The 20,156-nt window shown below is 38.8% G+C and overlaps 1 protein-coding gene across 1 annotated transcript in view; it reads right to left on the bottom strand.

Annotated features, from left to right (window-relative positions):
• Positions 1-20,156, bottom strand: part of LOC126252500 (RING finger protein 145-like) — a 202,111-nt gene that overhangs the window by 99,714 nt on the left and 82,241 nt on the right. Inside the window, exon 4 of the mRNA XM_049953395.1 lies at positions 12,563-12,734. Within this exon, the coding sequence (XP_049809352.1) occupies positions 12,563-12,734 (172 nt within the window). The remainder of the gene's footprint in view (positions 1-12,562; positions 12,735-20,156) is intronic.

Genomic DNA, 20,156 nt, shown 5'->3' with positions numbered 1-20,156 from the left:
TGCGATTACCCATACCCAAATGCAAGAATAATTATGGTTCCATACTCTATACCGAACATAATGGAGACTTTGGACAATCTAGGTCAATGCAAATATTTCTCCACAATTGATTTGAAAATACGCCGAAGACAGTTTTCCAGAGTTTACTGGATAGAACATTGAGGGGATTCAAACTACAGTAGTGTGTTTAGATTATATATATATATATATATATATATATATATATATATATATTCCCCCCCCCCCAAAGATCTCAAGGATCATGTGCAATGACTGTAGGAAATGTTTAAGAGATTGTGTTATTTAATGTTAAGTATTGAAAAGTGTCTTTTCACATCCACAGAGATAAACCATCTAGATCATATGATTAGCCAAGATGCCATGACACTGACCCAAGGCTGATATGTGCTGTCTGTGATCTCTTACTGCCACAAACAACAAACCAATGTAAATCACTTTTAGGACTGTTAATTATGATAGGAAATCCATCAAAGGCTTTGGTGAAATGGCCAGACCACTTACTCATTTGTTGAAAATAGATGTGAAATATCAGTGGCCAATCAACTATCAGAGCAAGTTTGATACATTGGGGCATTAACGACTAGCCCAGTATTAATATTTCCATATTATAAGGAGGAATTTATTCTATCCTGTAATCCCAGCGATCAGGTGATTAGATTTATTCTAAGTCAGGATACAGATGGTAAGGCACACCCAATAGTGTATGCACCGAGCCAGTTGAACAATGCTGAACAGAAATACTCACATGGAGAAAGAGATGTTGAGTGTTAAGTAAGGCATTACCTATTACCATTGTTACTTCTATGGTAGGAAATTCAAAGTTATAATACGCCATATGGTAACGGTTACTAACAAGGAGAGGTCACCAGTGGTGTGATCGACTTTTTGAAATTATCTGTACACTGATCTAGGTTAAGAGACCACGTATCACACATTGCAGCCATTCACCCCGGTAGGTCCTTGTTTGTGAGTAGTTGACGAAAAAACACAGGATTTTGAGTGTCATTCAGTAACATTAAAAAAGCTGCATAATACTGTCTGTTTGTGTGGTATAATGAATAGGATAATACCTTCATATTCAGAAGGTTGTGGGTTCGAATCTCCTCAATTGCACTAAGTTTTCCTTATTTTTAAATCTTTATTGAAATGACTTCGATCTCATTTTTATTCAATTAACTGATTTACAAATATGATTTTTAAATTCCATTCCTTTGTTGCATAATTTTAATCATAGCATCAACTTCTTCATTTCCTCTCATTTTTCTTCCTATCATTCTTCCTCCACTTGAATACTTTGTTCATGTGCTTCTAATTAATTTTCTGTATTAGTTTCAATTTAATTCCTTTGTTTTATCACCCTGTTTTTTTGTCCACATTATTGCGTTCATTATAACAACTTCTCATTTTGCTTTAATTTAATTTCACTTATAAACCTGTTTTTAATTTAAATTGTCATCTGCGTTATTTTGTCGGTAGTGCAATAGGGTTGTTTTACAAGCAACCTCCACGACACTGTGTCATGTGCTAATGCCAGAATTTGGGGGGGGGGGGGGGGTGACTAAATGGTAACTTGTTCTCAGTATTAGTCTTACAAAACAGTAATAATAATAATGATCTTTTACAAATATTTTAGCGGCATGACCAAAACACAACTGAACACATTTGTCTTGTAATCATAAAACTTAATTTCCCCTCTCAGGAAGTTACTACTCCCAAGCTTAATTACTACAACACTTGTTAATTCTGAAAATCTTATTCAGTGAAGCGAAAAATTTTTTAGCTGGTCGGCATTCTCTGCATCTAATAATCAGAATGATCAATCAAGCTTTAATGTTAAGAGTATAATGTGCAATAGCGTGAAAGAAATTACAGCAAAACCCCCTTTTTACACTTTTCAGTGGACTGACCCATAAAAATGGAAAATGTAGAAAAGAGTAAAATCCGGGAAACATACGAAACACACCACGTAAAAATGAATAAATTACTCTTATTGTCATTCCTTTATATTGCACAACATATAAAATTAAAACAATTTAAATTCTGTCTATTTAAAAAAAATCTGAAATCATTGTTTTTATTTCTTTCTAACAGCAATTAGCTCTATTTGTCTCTCTCCATAGCATACAAAGCATCAGCCACAAAGGCAATAGCTGAGTGCTGAACATACAAATGTGCGCAAATGTTTCCCTCTTCACTCCGATTATGTCCAATGTTGTAAATAAAAAATGGAAACAAAAGGTGAAACATATTGATAATAATTATGAAGTTATGGTAAATAAAACTTGTAATATAATATTGGTTAAAACGCTAAAGCTGGCAGTCTTCATAAATAGAGAACAACAGGCACGAAATCTACAGTTTGTTGCAGACAAGGAGGTCACTTGGCTCAGGGATGTCCTGGGCGAGAAAGAGAGTGGAAATTATAGTCATGTTATGGAGCATTTTGAGGAGGAATTTTTAAGTCTGACCAAGTCATACCAACCTAAAACTGCATGCCTAGTACGGATTAGTGTATTTCACATGGAAACAATGATTCGTGAAGAGTTGACCAGCTTCAAAAGTGGAGTTTATTTGCATAAATGACTGTTAAATTAAATTAAAGCTCTTGTAATACAATGCAATGATCAGAAGGAAGGTTGCTCCTAGTGACACTATTGTCAGATTGTGATTCACATTAATGTAGTGACGCAGCACATTTTCCCATGCTTCCAAACACTGTGAACTTAAAATATCGACAGCCGTGACCTAACAAGCTGACGACAAAAATCTTGCTTACCGCACTAATACTATGTTTCATGATCAATAACTTTGCATATTATCCTTATTGCATCAGATTATTTGAGGACAGGGAGGTAAGCTTAAAGAGGTGCGTACCTGTGTTGAAGAATTAATATATTAATAATATAATTAATATTAATAATATAATCTGCCTCTCTGAACGTGACGTGACCACTGTTACAGATACGTTACATGTTACAGGATTCCAGTTAGCATTTTACTTCTGTAGGAGAAAAAAAATTGAGAAAGGAGAAATTGCCACATTTGCAAGTACGGAAACTGTTTCAATTTCAAGACTACTGATATCAAAATATTTCGCTCAGAGCAGTACTTAGAAGCTTATGCAATAAAAGCAGTATTTCATAATAAGTCCTTTATAATGGTAAGTATATACAAGGCACCTTCAGGAAACTTTAATTTCTTCATAAAAAGATCTGTAAGCTCTGTTGTCCAATCTCACAGTAAAAAACAAGAAAGTAGTGGTTTCTGGTGATTTTATTGTGGATTTATTAAAAAGCTCTGTCGGTGAACAATTATTGCAATCAGTAACACTGTAATTCTGTTTAATTCATGCTATGAACTTTGCTACTAGGTTGTGTAAATGCTCTGAAATTGCTATTGATAACATCTTAGTAGACAAATCTACGGAAGAAAGTCACATCACAAAATCAATAGTAAATGGGCTAGATGATCATGACATGCAGCATCTGATGTTAAATGCTGAAACTTGTCAGGATACAAAATCTATTAAATCTGAGTACAAGAGGATTATAAATCAGTCGAAATTGAGAATTGTACAAGATTGCTCAAAGACCTGAACTGGATAGATGTTTACAATACTTCTGACTCAAATAAAAAAATGTATTAATTAATAAAGTTACTTCCTCTTTTGAAAATTGTTTTCCCCTAGAGGTAACTCAAATCAAACAGAAGTCTAAAAATGAACCATAGATTACAAAAGGTATCACATTGGACAAAAAGGAAGCTGTATAGACCGTATGGGAACAGCTCTGATGTTAGCATTGTAATGCATTGCAAATAATACTGCAAAATACTGAAGCAGGTAACCCAAAAATCTAAGCAGCTTTGCTATGAGAAAAAGATAATTATATCAAGCAAGAAAATAACAACTATATGGGATATAGTGACGTCAGAGATGGGTTGGGTGTCAAAGGAAGAGGAACAAATAGTCCTGAACACATAGTTCTAAAAATAAATGAGACATTGGTAACAAGTGCCTGTAGTGTTGCAAATCTCTTAAACAACTATTTTGTTTCTGTTACTGACTGGGTAGTGTTATCAGGTTCAATAAACAGTGCAATGAAATTTCTGAAATCAGCCTCTACAGGTAACTTCAGTAAAATGAAAATTACACTCTCCCAAAGAAGTAGCATCTATCATAACATCCTTAAAATCAAAGTATTCTAGTGGTTATAGTGACATATAAATGAAGTTAATAAAAAATTATTCACATGAGCTGAGTTCTATCTTAAGTTATTTGTGTAATCTATCTCTCATCATAGGAACATTGCCAGGCTGACTAAAATATGGTAAGGTTAAGCCTCTTTAGAAGAATGGGAATTAAGAGATACTGTCAAACTACCGGCCAATTTCACTTTTGCTGATTTTCTGTTTTTACCTAAAAATATTTGAAAACGTTGTGTTCAAACATCTTGTTAAGCATCTGACTGCAAATAATATATTGTCCAAGTCACAGTTTGGGTTGTTTAAGGATTCAGATATAGAGAAAGCTATTTGCACATATAGTGAGAATATACTTCATTCATTAGATTACAGATTAGAGGTTACTGGCGTTTTCTGTGGCCTTTCAAATACCTTTGACTATGTGAATCATAGCAGTCTCTTATGTAAATTAGAATATTATGGTGTCACTGACAGTGCTGCAAAATGGTCCAGGTCTTACCAAACTGAAATGAAACAAAGCATGTCATTGCAAAATACCTGTGGAGTACGCAGTCTTCATCTGACTGAGAATTAATTACAAGTGGTGTTCCTCAAGGTTCCATCTTGGAACGACTGCTTTCTCTGCTGTACATTAATGACTTGTCCGTTACACCGCCAGATGTTAAATTTGTCTTTGTTTGCATATGATATGAACATTGAAATAAATATTCAAGTACAGAGTTAGAAGTGGTTGCTCATCAAATTTTCATTGACATTAATAAACGTTTTAAAGCTAATTCACTGTCATTAAACTTTGACCTTCCAAATGCAGTTCAGCACCTGTAAGAGATTTCCTTCCAACATGTGTATAACACATGAAGACATGCGGACAGAAGAGATTGACAGTGTTAAATTTCTGGGATTACAGCTTAATACATTCAATTCGGAAGAGCATACCACAGAACTGCCAATGCACCTAAACGCGTATTATTTGTAATGTTAATGATGTCAGATACACGAGATACAAAAAAACTTGCATACCTTGCTTACTTTCATTTTATTATGCCATATGGAATCATATGTTTCGTGTAAATCATCAAACCAGGAAAAAGTTTTTAAGAGTACAGAAGCATATAATAAGACTAATTTGTCGTGTAAATTCAAGATCATCGTTGATAAACCTGTTAATGGAAATGGGAAGACTAATCATTGCTTCTCAGTATATTTATTCCTTAATGAACTTTGTCACAAATAATATGTCTCTATATCCAACCAATAGCTCAATATACGAGGTGTGATTGGGAAGTTTTAAGAATGGATCTGCTACTGCTTACTGGTTTGGCGGGCAGGTACACAGAGGTTAGGGAGTGAGTCATTGCCTTGTCCTTGAATGCCCTCTGACAGGAAACAGCATTTCCTTTATTCAGTTTGTTGTGGCAGCTGGTTGAGTGTGAGCCTGTTAGGGCTTGTTGCCAGATTCTGTTTGCGTGAATATGGACATAAAACAAATGAAAATGTTGTGAAAGTTCACGGCTTAGTGCACTCTGATCATAAACTTACAATTACGGAGATGGCTGATGAACTTAATTTAAGTTTCTATGCAGTTAACTACAATTTAACTGAAGTTTGGTTTCAGATAAAGCACAGTTTAAGAAGAGTTTGAAAGACTTCTTGATACGCAACTGAAGTGTCCGCAAAATACATTCCAACAGTGTTGTCAAGTGACCAGAGACAATACTAACTTGAAGTGTGCCAAGGGCTGATTAATTGGACTAAAAATGACACAGATTTGTTAAATAGAGTAATTACAAGTGATGAACCATGGGTATACAGATATGATCCTGAAGCAAAAGTGCAGTCTTCGCAGTGGAAGACTCCACGTTCACCATGACTGAAAAAAGCACGGCAAAGGCGGTCAAAGGTGAAGACAATGTTGTTGATTTATTTCGATTCTACCAGCATTGTGCATCATGAATTTACCCATGAAGGACAGACAATTACCAGGAATACTAAAAATGTGTCCTTGAGCGTTTGCGTGAAAAGGTGTGGAAGAAAAGGCCTGCATTGTGGAAAGACAGGAGTTGGGTGCTACATCATGACAATGCTCCAGCTCATTGTGCCTTCTCCATCGTTGAATTTTTGACCAAATTCAAAATTCCTGTGCTTCCACAACCATCATATTCCTGATTTGGCCCCTGCGCATTTCTACCTGATTCGTAAACTGAAATTTTCACTGAAAGGGAAGTGATTTGACTCGACTGAAGACATACAGGCAAATATGGAGAGCGTCCTTAACACACTTCAGGAAAAAAAATTTCCAGGAATGTTTCCAAAGGTGGAAACACCGTTGGAGTCCGAGTGTTCAGTCAGAAGGTGACTATTTTGAAGGAGATGCATCCCAGTAGCATGCAAGTACCACCATTGTACAATTACAAGCCCATTCTTAAAACTTTCCAATCACACCTTGTATAGTATCAATGCTAGGAATAAGATCAATGTACATGAAGACCAAAAATCGCTCACCTTGGTCCAAAAAGGAGTCCAACATTCAGAAATACACATTTTCTGTAAATTGCCAGCAAGCATTAAAAACTTGGTTCCAGATAAAGCACAGTTTAAAAAGAGTTTGAAAGACTTTTTGATACACAACTCCTTTTACTCTATAAATGAATATGTTAACAAGGACTGTTAGACTAGCTTAAGTAAAAATGTCTGTTATATTTGAGTTTCGACAGCACTTGGTCACAACATTGAAGGTTGGGTGTTCTGTGTATGATAAACTTATGAAAAGTTTCATTCTGACAGTGTATTAATTCTGATTGGGGAGGTAAGGATTATATTCAAATGTTCTATGTTTTTATGTTATACTTTCTGAAATGTTCCACACCCATGAGATTCATCTCATTTTGGGCTTATGGGATGAAAACTGAATCTGATCTAATCCAAACTGTTTTTTCTGCTTTGTTGCAAAGCTGACTTTGAGCAGGAAAACAATGCAATTTTGCAGAAATCTGTATGAAAATCAATGTTAAAGGGCTTGATAATATCTAAGAAAACTTAAAATGTAGGAAATGCTGTAACATGATAGTCGTAATGACAGGAAAGCATTGTACTGAGAGAACAGGACTTCTGTTGGGGCTGACAAAAATTAACACAAAAATGGAAAAAAAGGAAAATGCTGGAACTTCAAAGCAGGGTTTTACTGTAATTGCATAGAATCCACTTAAAATATGCAAAATATCAATTTTGTGTTTACATCAAATTCTGCACAGGACAAGATTGCCAAAACAATCTTTGTGTGAACAGCCAGGTGCTGCCTCTGGATATTACTACTGTGAAGAGAATCAGTACAGTCCTGTGAAAGATAGTATTGTTTAGTTACCTTTCTTACTTACAAAAATATGTGGTGTCACATGAAAGTGGTCACGAAGACAAGTAACATTCTTCACTATTATGTCACTCATATTCCATGTGATATGCTGTGTTGGACATGCGCTTAATTTTCGACACATGGATCTAATAGATCCCAGATCTTCTGCTCATAATCTTTGGTCTTCATTACACTGGTCACATTTCCCTTATTGGTAGGCAGTACCAATACAGTCTTGTTGGTATTAAGATTCTTAATAGCTTGTACTTCTCCTTTCTTCAGATCTCAAGCTGATGGTTTTGCTCGGTGCAGTATCCTGTCTGTTTGAGTGCATATTTCCTCGGCTCTTTCACAAGGAAGGGTCTGAATGGCTGCTTCAGTATTAGCAATGATGTCCTCAATAGGTATAGTTCTCGGGGATGATAGTGAAAGTCCATCCTTTTGAAGAACAGATATTTCCTCCTTAGTCAATTGTTCTTCAGCGATGTTGGCCAATGTGAGTGGCATGTCGGGAATCAACTTGTCAGTCTGCTTCTGGCATCTTGCAAACTTTTTCTTCTGTCACTCTGTGCAGCACTCTCTGCTCCAGCCTCAAAGGGGGAAGACTGACACAAACATAGAGGACTCAGGATATTTCATTGAGAAGCTAAAGAAACTAAAACTTTCACCAAACAACAACATGGTCAGCTCTGATGTAGTTTCTTTGTTTATTAAAGTGCTGCTCAGTGACTCTCTGGAGCATATTAGTTCCATTTTTCCACAAGGCATCACAAAGCTCTTTCATGCATGTCTCACCATGAGCTATTTCACATGGAATGGCAATTTCTACAAACAGCTCAAAGACATCGCCATGGGTAGTCCTCTTAGTCCAGTAGAGGCCAACTTCTTCATGAAACATTTCGAAGCAAAGGCACTGGACTTGACATCTTGTAAACCTAAGGTGTGGTACAGGTATGTCGATGATACTTTCGTTGTATGGAGCCATGATGAAGAACAGCTCAGTGACTTCCTAAGACACTTGAACAGCCTTCATGCCAACACAAAATTTACCACAAAAGTAGAAAAGGACAAAAAACTGCCATTTCTAGATGAGCTAGTCACAAGGGATGGCGAAAACTGGGATACAGCATGTATCGAAAACCGACACACATGGACCGATACCTGCACGAACTATCAAACCACCACCCGAGTCAGAAAATAGGCATGATTAATACACTTGTAATGTCAGCAAGACAAATATGTGAGCTGCAGCACATCAGATGCAAAATGCAACACCTGGAAAGTTATCTGAGGATCAATGGATACTCCACATGTTAATTAGAAGTATAACAGAGCCAAACACTCAACGAAGTGACAAATCAGAAAAAGAAATGTCTAGTATGGCCTTTCTGCTATACACTCCCAGAGTGACAGACAGAATCAGATGCATATTGTGCAAACATGGCATAAAGACTATTTTCAAACCAACAAAGAAGATCAAAGAGTGTCTTAGATCAGCAAAGCCGAAAAGGGCCCCATTTGAAATGTTGGGAATATATTGCATACAACACGCATGCGGAAAAGTTAATGTTGGAATGGCTGAACAATCAAACAGCACCAGGATCACAGAACATAAGCAACATTGCAGGTTGGGGCAGGTGGAGAGATTGGTCATGGCAGAGCACGTGCTGGGGAGGCAACCACGTAGTAAAATTCGCTGACACGGAAGTTCTGGCTGCAGAGAAGAACTATCACACCCGCTTGTTCAGAGAAGCTATAGAAATACACAAGCACAAGAATAGCTTCAACACAAAAGAAGAAAGCCTCATGGCAAGTGGATCCTGGCTTCCCATGCTGCAGTGAACAACCATTGCAGGTAGCAAGAGAACCGCACCAGAAATGACCACAGAGAAGCCCTTTGATGTTGGCACACATGGTACTTATAGTCTGCGAATGCGAACTCGGCTCCAGTCTACTACCAGAGATGGAGAGTGAAACTTTGACAATTCCCACCACTTGTGCTAACAAAATGTCAGAAAAATCATCAGACAAATGTCAGCTGAAGAACCAAAGACAGAAGCCAACAGCTAGTTTGTCAGCAGCTGCTCTCATCACTAAACATAGCTTTGTGGCACTGAGTGTTCTACTTCCCACTATCATGAATGGACTTCAAGATAAGATGCAGGAGGAAACCTTGCTTGTAACCCAGCTTCCAACAAGCTGTTCTTAATGCTCCTGAGTGACACTCTGAGTACAACATTTTTCGTAACTTGCAACCCCTTCAATGTGTGCTCATTTGATGCAAATATAAATTTGTATGCAGCTGCTGTACAACTATAATATTGGAAGCTTGTGCACTTTCCTGAGATTGATGGTATTATCTTTCAAATATAGCTAATAACTTCATCCAATTTTTGAATAACATCATTCAACAAGACAATCCTGTTTTGGTTTCATTTGCCTGAGAATGCAGACGTATGTGCGAGTTGCATTTGCATGTGTGTGTGTGTGTGTGTGTGTGTGTGTGTGTGTGTGTGTATTGTTGACAAAAGCCTTAATGGCTGAAAGCTCTAATTGTGGGAATCTTTTTGCTGCGCCTATCGCGACTCAGCCTCTCCACTATATGATGAGTAGCAACTTTCCTTCTCTAATATTGTTACAATCCTGTTTCCAGTAGATACATTATGTAACTCCATTAAAATTCAGTTAATTGCACTAACTGTGCTCACTGAGGCAATCCTAAATGCTTACAATGTATATTAACCACATATGAAACAACAGATAACAGATCAGTATTTTGCCAAGTCAAAACTGCTATATACACATTACCTATACTGCCCACAGCATAGCACTTTGAATTATTGTCTTTACTGCCATGTTCCAATGCCCCACATACTACTGGTGTCTTTGTCATTTCTTTAGTGATGTTTTTTTACCTTTTGTTTTACTATGTTTAATGTCATATATGGTGCATGATATGTAACACAGGAGTATGTTTCATATTCCAGTAATCTCATTAATTCATTCACCCATGAAGTCCCATACATCCCATCATTAAGGAAAGCTTTCAGGTATGTGAAACAAATCAAGTTATACATTAACAGGCGGCTACTTCTGTAAATTATACTAATAATGAATCAGTGTTTAATAATTTGAAGCCATATTGAACATTAATCAACCACAGCCTTTTCAAAAACACGAAAAGGTTTTTAAGTACTGCTACCAGTCACAAATTTGTTGACTGCTAAATTATTTATTTAGAGCCATGTTTCAAGGTGATACATATCACCAGGCTATAGCAGCATTACAAAGACATTTAACATAAGTGTATACAAACATTAAAGCCTTTTTTTCTGCATGACTGCTGTGATCAACCTGCAGAGAGTGAAGGATAACCTGATAAGACGCACCTCGTACTATGTGATCCTCCTCTCTCTCCACAGAATGATCACAACAGTCATGTAAAGAAACCTTAATGTCTGTACACATGTTAAATGTTTTTGAAATGCCACTATAGCCTGATGATGAGGTATTACCTTGAAACATGTTGCTAATAAATAATTTAGTAGTCAACAAAGTGGCAACTGGTAGTGGTATCTGGAAACCTTTTCATATCATTAGTGTTAATCTACTCACACCGATTATTATGAAACGTTACAATACATAATTATGTATCTTAAGAAAAAAAATACTTTGAACCAAGTCCTGTGCCTCCCCTTAAACCACTCAGCTGCTGCTTTCAACTACATACTAAACATTTATGTATTTCAACATTAATAAAGGAGCTAGATATGGTGACACTCTCTGCACAATGCTTCTCAATTTGATCTTAGAAGCAACTATACAAAAACTGTAAATATCTGGGCACATGGGTGTAAGAACCACAATGTTGGCTGCATATGTTGACTTTGCAGTTATTAGTAGATGAAGGATGTCATTGTGTAGCGTATTGGTGGCAATGAAAGAGGCTGCACAGCATAGGGGACTGGAAACTAATGAACATAAAACTAAATATATGAAATTCCATAGAACAGGGGATAATAAGCTGGATAATTTGTCAGCAAACTGGTTTTAATTTTCAGCATTTAGGGAATTTTGAATACCTAGCGGCTAACTTTGATAAAGTCAATTCCATGTCCACTGAAACAAAAGCCCGCATTTTGAATGTTAATAAGTATTATCATACATTTAAAAAGCTTATGACATCTCGGATGGTAAACCAACAGCTCAAAAATGACAATATATAAGGTTCTGATTAGGCCAGTGATTATATATGGATGTGAAGCAAAGACACTAACCAGGACTGATGAACAACTCAAGAGTATTTGAATGAGGAATACTATGGAAAATTTCTTGAGGGACCCAAAATAATGATGGTACCTGGGGAGCAAGGACAATTTATTTAATATATCATCTAATACAAGGAGCTGATATTTTAGGGCAAATTAAAAGTAAAAGAACAGCTCGGTTGGGAAATATCCTAAGGATGGAGGACACAAGAACTACACAGAAGGTCTTCCAATGGAAAACAACACAAAGAACATGTAAGCGATGACTGGACAACGTGGAAGAAAACATCAGAGACTAGGAATCGGAGGATGGAGAGCAAAAGTAAACGAGTGGGCAGAATGGAAGAAAATTGTTAAGCAGGTAAAGACCCACACAGGGTTTTCAAGCCATAAGAAGGAGACTATCCATTTATATATCTAAAAACAAAGATGATGTAACTTACCAAACGAAAGCGTTGGTATGTTGATAGACACACAAACAAACAAACACAAACACACACACAAAATTTATGTACATATAAAGATTTCCGTGACTATTACAGTTGTCTATGCACTAGAAAAGTTATAAATCTGTGTGATACAAATGTTAGTGTTAACTAGAAGTTTTATCTCAGAGTTAAAATATTCTTATAAATTGCAGGACGACTGGATAACAAGATACTATTTTTAATTATTTATTTATTTGTACATCTGGAGATAAGAGAAGAAAATAATTACTCACCTTGAGCAAAAACATTTGTAAACAACAAAATAAAACGTGCTATGTATGTCACTGCAATGCAGCTAGCTGCCAGACTGAACGGAGATGCACAGACTTCTGACACTGCATATAACAACATCAAATACCACTCCTGTTCCAGCAATAAGGCACCCCTTGGGCTGCCACCAATTGCCTAAAAAAGATACAGGTTCTGTCACAAGTATATTTACTGAAAAGAATTTGGAAAAAAAATCATTTAATATGCTTATTGTATGAATCTAATTTCCATATGCTTCTCTCATCAATAAATCAGGTGTTATACATAATATCACGAAACTGAATATTCAGCACCTGCATAAAGAAAATCTATATTTCTGTCAGTGAACACTAAATTGATTTTGGTATTGAAGAAGCCAACTGCAGCTAATAAAATATAATCTCTCCAGTTAAATTAGGAATGGGTGTCACTGTAGTCTGAATATGAAACAGACACAAATATAAGATATGATACTTCCTGACAACTTAAAACTGTATGACAGCCCAAGATTATAACTCTTAATCACACTTATTGTGGGCAAAGTATCAATGAGGCATCAAGGAATGAATCATGGCCCACCTAACAGTGTTAACAACTCACTAGCTCTCTCCTAGTTCTCTAACTCCTCAAAAGCTCACCAGCCTGCCTTCCTGAACTAGCACTCCCAAATGAAAGGAAGTAGTTGGGAATGTACTTTTTAGCACACTCATAATTGTACACTATTTATTTCTTGAGTTAATCATTTTTCAATCCATCATCAGCAGGAAGTTTTTTGGTTCTATGTAATCAAATTAGTACAACATGCCAGATAGCTTTATTCATGAAAAGTATTCATGCTTGAAAGCTCAGTTCAGTGATACTAACTTGGTACCACATTTTCACTAAACATGCTTTAGTTGACTTTGTTTCTCCAATTTACGGTTGATCAGAAGCACTGTGAAGTTTACCATTCAATCTAATTTTAAAGACCTGTGTAAATCACTTTTTACCTGATAAGTCTCAGATGGTCATTTATAAACAACTTGTGTGGTATATCCGAGTCACATAGTATACTCTGTTGTATAAAAAATCTTAATGAAATAGTGGGCTAATTTGTTATATGAAATGAATTGGTTGTCATTCTTGAGTAGCATGAAGTTGTTTTGACAGCTGCTTAATGACACAAAGCGGACATAGGCAAATGTACTGGGTAAACTACGATAAATAAAATATTAGAGTTACTGCAAGTGTATAAATAACTATTCGCTCTCATACACACTGCTTAATTTTCATAAATGTCTACTCTCTATATAACAGCTGCTCACTTTGTGCTACACTGAAAATGGCATTTCAATGGCAGGTCTATGGACATCTCACAGATAGGACTACTGCTAAGGAGAACTTAATGTATGATGTCTGATCACTTTAACTACATAGCCTATTACTTTTCATGCTCAATGAAACATATTTCAAGAGCCCACTAATGTTAAAGATGTGAACAAATGTCAACTGCAATATCAATCACAGTAACTGGAAAAATGACATACTTTTAATGGAGAAATCCTACTGATACTTATAATGCAATTATCCCAGAAACTAGAAAGCAAAACATACAATTAGATAAAAATTGTGGCCCAAACCACAGCAAAATTATTCTTATCACCTGGACCTTCAGCTCATATTTGGTTCTTCCCGGTCAATGGCAGATAAACTGAACAGTGGTTCAAGATATGTTCAAGGCATTTGTTAAAGTCAACGAACTGCACCATTAGACCTGAAAACTAGCCCTCTAATGTTGAGCCAGATTGGAAGTGTGAATCAGAAATGATTTATAATGTGACTGTAGACTTTTCTGGCACATACAGGTGATGAAATCTTCTCTGGCTTTCACGTGGGTGACTGCATTGAAAATCTATGATGTTTTGATGAGTGTCACTCTCATCATCTTCCAGCAATGTATAGAAAGTGTGCAGGGATCCCTTATATATACCTGAGTGGTGGCCATCTCTCCTCACTCCTTATTTGAGACATAGGGTTCAGTGATCTGTGCTAAGAGAGACAGGCCACCGTTTGACTCTCAATGCTGAATGCATTGAGAGTCTTGCCCAGGCCTGTGAAGTGTCACCTGCTGGGGGCGTTCTTGGCATACAGCTGCTAGTGCATGGTCCCATGCCAAATTTAGTTGATAGCTCTCCTGCCTGTTGGTGTGATTGTCATGGAATGTTATCTCAAATGATTCATTGATGATGCTCTACCAAAAGTCACCAGCTTGGCTCAATATTTTTATTTTAAATTTCGATGTACGTCCCTCCTCAGACTGTGTTCTGCCACTACTGATGTATCTTAATGCTTTCTTTTCTTTAAAATCAAAAACATCTAGTGGGTATGATGAAATATCAACAAAGTTAATTAAAGAATGTGATTCTGAGCTAAGTAACATATTAAGCTATCTGTGTAACCAGTCGTTTATCAGTGGAATATTTCCTGAATGGTTGAAATATGCTCAAGTTAAGCCACTGTTTAAGAAGGGAGATAAAGAAATAGCATCAAACTTCTGTCCAATTTCACTTTTGCCAGCATTCTCAAAAATTTTAGAAAAAGTAATGTACAATCGGCTTTATAACCATCTTATTTCAAATAACATACTGTCAAAGTCACAGTTTGGATTTCTAAAGGGTTCTGATATTGAGAAGGCTATCTACACTTACAGTGAAAATGTGCTTAATTCATTAGACAAAAAATTGCAAGCAACTGGTATATTTTGTGATCTGTCAAAGGCATCTGACTGTGTAAATCACAATATCCTTTTAAATAAATTAGAATATTATAGTGTAACAGAAAATGCAGTAAAATGGTTCAAATCATATATCTCTGGCAGGAAACAAAGGGTGTTATTACGAAAGAGACATGTATCAAGGTATCAGGCATCATCCAATTGTGGACTAATTACATGTGGGGTCCCACAATGTTCCATTTTTGGGCCCTTACTTATTCTTGTGTATATCAATGACCTTTCATCAGGAACATTACCAGATGCCAAGTTCGTTTTGTTTGCCGATGATACAAACATTGCAATAAATAGCAAATCAAGTGTAGTCTTAGAAAGATCAGCTAATAAAATATTTTTGGATATTAATCACTGGTTCCTAGCCAATTCTTTGTCACTAAACTTTGAAAAAACACGCTACATGCAGTTCAGAACTTGTAAGGGGTGTCCCACGAGTATATGCTTAACATACGATGATAAGCAGACAGAAGAAGTGGACAGTGTTAAATTCTTGAGATGACAGCTTGATAATAAATTCAACTGGGAGGAGCACACCACAGAACTGCTGAAGAGTCTTAACAAATCTCTATTTGCAACGCGAATTGTGTCAGACATAGGGGATCTAAATGAAAAAGCTGGCATACTATGCTTAGTTTCACTCCATAATGTCATATGGGATTATTTTTTTGGGGTAATTCATTAAGCCAAGCTAAAGTTTTCCGGGCACAAAAACGTGCAGTAAGAGTTATATGTGGTGTGAACTCAAGAACATCCTGCAGAAACTTGTTTAGGGAACTAGGGATACTAACTACTGTTTCCCAATATACACTCCTGGAAATGGAAAAAAGAACACATTGACACCGGTGTGTCAGACCCACCATACTTGCTCCGGACACTGCGAGAGGGCTGTACAAGCAATGATCACACGCACGGCACAGCGGACACACCAGGAACCGCGGTGTTGGCCGTCGAATGGCGCTAGCTGCGCAGCATTTGTGCACCGCCGCCGTCAGTGTCAGCCAGTTTGCCGTGGCATACGGAGCTCCATCGCAGTCTTTAACACTGGTAGCATGCCGCGACAGCGTGGACGTGAACCGTATGTGCAGTTGACGGACTTTGAGCGAGGGCGTATAGTGGGCATGCGGGAGGCCGGGTGGACGTACCGCCGAATTGCTCAACACGTGGGGCGTGAGGTCTCACACAGTACATCGATGTTGTCGCCAGTGGTCGGCGGAAGGTGCACGTGCCCGTCGACCTGGGACCGGACCGCAGCGACGCACGGATGCACGCCAAGACCGTACGATCCTATGCAGTGCCGTAGGGGACCGCACCGCCACTTCCCACCAAATTAGGGACACTGTTGCTCCTGGGGTATCGGCGAGGACCATTCGCAACCGTCTCCATGAAGCTGGGCTACGGTCCCGCACACCGTTAGGCCGTCTTCCGCTCACGCCCCAACATCGTGCAGCCCGCCTCCAGTGGTGTCGCGACAGGCGTGAATGGAGGGACGAATGGAGACGTGTCGTCTTCAGCGATGAGAGTCGCTTCTGCCTTGGTGCCAATGATGGTCGTATGCGTGTTTGGTGCCGTGCAGGTGAGCGCCACAATCAGGACTGCATACGACCGAGGCACACAGGGCCAACACCCGGCATCATGGTGTGGGGAGCGATCTCCTACACTGGCCGTACACCACTGGTGATCGTCGAGGGGACACTGAATAGTGCACGGTACATCCAAACCGTCATCGAACCCATCGTTCTACCATTCCTAGACCGGCAAGGGAACTTGCTGTTCCAACAGGACAATGCACGTCCGCATGTATCCCGTGCCACCCAACGTGCTCTAGAAGGTGTAAGTCAACTACCCAGGCCAGCAAGATCTCCGGATCTGTCCCCCATTGATTATGTTTGGGACTGGATGAAGCGTCGTCTCACGCGGTCTGCACGTCCAGCACGAACGCTGGTCCAACTGAGGCGCCAGGTGGAAATGGCATGGCAAGCCGTTCCACAGGACTACATCCAGCATCTCTACGATCGTCTCCATGGGAGAATAGCAGCCTGCATTGCTGCGAAAGGTGGATGTATACTGTACTAGTGCCGACATTGTGCATGCTCTGTTGCCTGTGTCCATGTGCCTGTGGTTCTGTCAGTGTGATCATGTGATGTATCTGACCCCAGGAATGTGTCAATAAAGTTTCCCCTTCCTGGGACAATGAATTCACGGTGTTCTTATTTCAATTTCCAGGAGTGTATTTACTCCTTAATTAAATTTGTCATTAAAAATATATCACTTTTTCAAACCAACAGCTCAATTCATGGAATCAATACTAGAAATAAGAATAATGTTCCCAAGGATTTAAAGTCACTTAGTCTTGAACAAAAAGGTGTGCATTATTCAGGAACACCCATTTTCAATAACTTGCCAGCAGCAGCTTAACAACCAAAGAAATTCAGTTTAAGAGAAGCCTAAAGGATTTAGTGGTGGCCAACTCCTTCTACTTCATTGATGAATTTCTCAGTAAAACCAACTGATTTGCGTATATATATTGCAGTAATGTGTTCATTGTGTGTGTGTGTGTGTGTGTGTGTGTGTGTGTGTGTGTGTGTGTGTAAGTATAATCTAACTTCTGCACCATTTCAGTGCAGTAATGCATTCATTGTACATAAGTAATATAGTAGTTGTATTACACGTTTATTGCCTTATAAATAAATAAATAAAATTTTATTTTAAATTCAGTGCATTAGTATTTGTAAAATGACTCTTTCATATAGTGTTCATTAAAAAAGGACAATCATTCCACTTGGGACCTGTGGAATGGTACATTAGCTTACTTGTTCTAGTTGCAAATATTTGTCATGTATTGTTGTTTTTCTGACATGTTCTACATCCTGGATGACCTCCTCACTACGGATCAAATGAGAATGAAAGTAAATCTAATCTAATCTAATGCCCCAGACATACGTAGCTAATGAGTTCCATGTAGCATTCCAAGATGGATGCAGCCCTGTGCTCGCCTAATGTACTGACAGCCACACTCACAAGGAATATATATATATATATATATATATATATATATATATATATATATATATATATATATATATATATATATACAAAGATGATGTGACTTACCAAATGAAAGTGCTGGCAGGTCGACAGACACACAAACAAACACAAACATACACACAAAATTCAAGCTTTCGCAACAAACTGTTGCCTCATCAGGAAAGAGGGAAGGAGAGGGAAAGACGAAAGGATGTGGGTTTTAAGGGAGAGGGTAAGGAGTCATTCCAATCCCGGTTGTGGAAAGACTTACCTTAGGGGGAAAAAAGGATGGGTATACACTGGCACACACACACATATTCATCCACACATACACAGACACAAGCAAACATACTTAAAGACAAAGAGTTTGGGCAGAGATGTCAGTCGAGGCAGAAGTGCAGAGGCAAAGATGTTGTTGAATGACAGGTGAGGTATGAGTGGCGGCAACTTGAAATTAGCGGAGATTGAGGCCTGGTGGATAACGGGAAGAGAGGATATATTGAAGAGCAAGTTCCCATCTCCAGAGTTCGGATAGGTTGGTGTTAGTGGGAAGTATCCAGATAACCCGGACGGTGTAACACTGTGCCAAGATGTGCTGGCCGTGCACCAAGGCATGTTTAGCCACAGGGTGATCCTCATTACCAACAAACACTGTCTGCCTGCTGGGCATTCCCACATAGAAAGCTTCACAGTGTAGGCAGGTCAGTTGGTAAATCACGTGGGTGCTTTCACACGTGGCTCTGCCTTTGATCGTGTACACCTTCCGGGTTACAGGACTGGAGTAGGTGGTGGTGGGAGGGTGCATGGGACAGGTTTTACACCGGGGGCGGTTACAAGGGTAGGAGCCAGAGGGTAGGGAAGGTGGTTTGGGGATTTCATAGGGATGAACTAAGAGGTTACGAAGGTTAGGTGGACGGCGGAAAGACACTCTTGGTGGAGTGGGGAGGATTTCATGAAGGATGGATCTCATTTCAGGGCAGGATTTGAGGAAGTCGTATCCCTCCTGGAGAGCCACATTCAGAGTCTGGTCCAGTCCCGGAAAGTATCCTGTCACAAGTGGGGCACTTTTGGGGTTCTTCTGTGGGGGATTCTGGGTTCGAGGGGATGAGGAAGTGGCTCTGGTTATTTGCTTCTGTACCAGGTCGGGAGGGTAGTTGTGGGATGCGAAAGCTGTTGTCAGGTTGTTGGTGTAATGGTTCAGGGATTCCGGACTGGAGCAGATTCGTTTGCCACGAAGACCTAGGCTGTAGGGAAGGGACCGTTTGATGTGGAATGGGTGGCAGCTGTCGTAATGGAGGTACTGTTGCTTGTTGGTGGGTTTGATGTGGACGGACGTGTGAAGCTGGCCATTGGACAGGTGGAGGTCAACATCAAGGAAAGTGGCATGGGATTTCAAGTAGGACCAGGTGAATCTGATGGAACCAAAGGAGTTGAGGTTGGAGAGGAAATTCCAGAGTTCTTCTTCACTGTGAGTCCAGATCATGAAGATGTCATCAATAAATCTGTACCAAACTTTGGGTTGGCAGGCCTGGGTAACCAAGAAGGCTTCCTCTAAGCGACCCATGAATAGGTTGGCATACGAAGGGGCCATCCTGGTACCCATGGCTGTTCCCTTTAATTGTTGGTATGTCTGGCCTTCAAAAGTGAAGAAGTTGTGGGTCAGGATGAAGCTGGCTAAGGTAATGAGGAAAGAGGTTTTAGGTAGGGTGGCAGGTGATCGGCATGAAAGGAAGTGCTCCATCACAGCGAGGCCCTGGACGTGCGGGATATTTGTGTATAAGGAAGTG

The sequence above is a fragment of the Schistocerca nitens genome, chromosome 4 (assembly GCF_023898315.1).
Source record: "Schistocerca nitens isolate TAMUIC-IGC-003100 chromosome 4, iqSchNite1.1, whole genome shotgun sequence".
In the NCBI taxonomy this organism is placed as follows: Eukaryota; Metazoa; Arthropoda; class Insecta; order Orthoptera; family Acrididae; genus Schistocerca; species Schistocerca nitens.
Note: the sequence above shows the minus strand (reverse complement) of the source record. Positions and strands in the feature narration are given on the sequence as shown.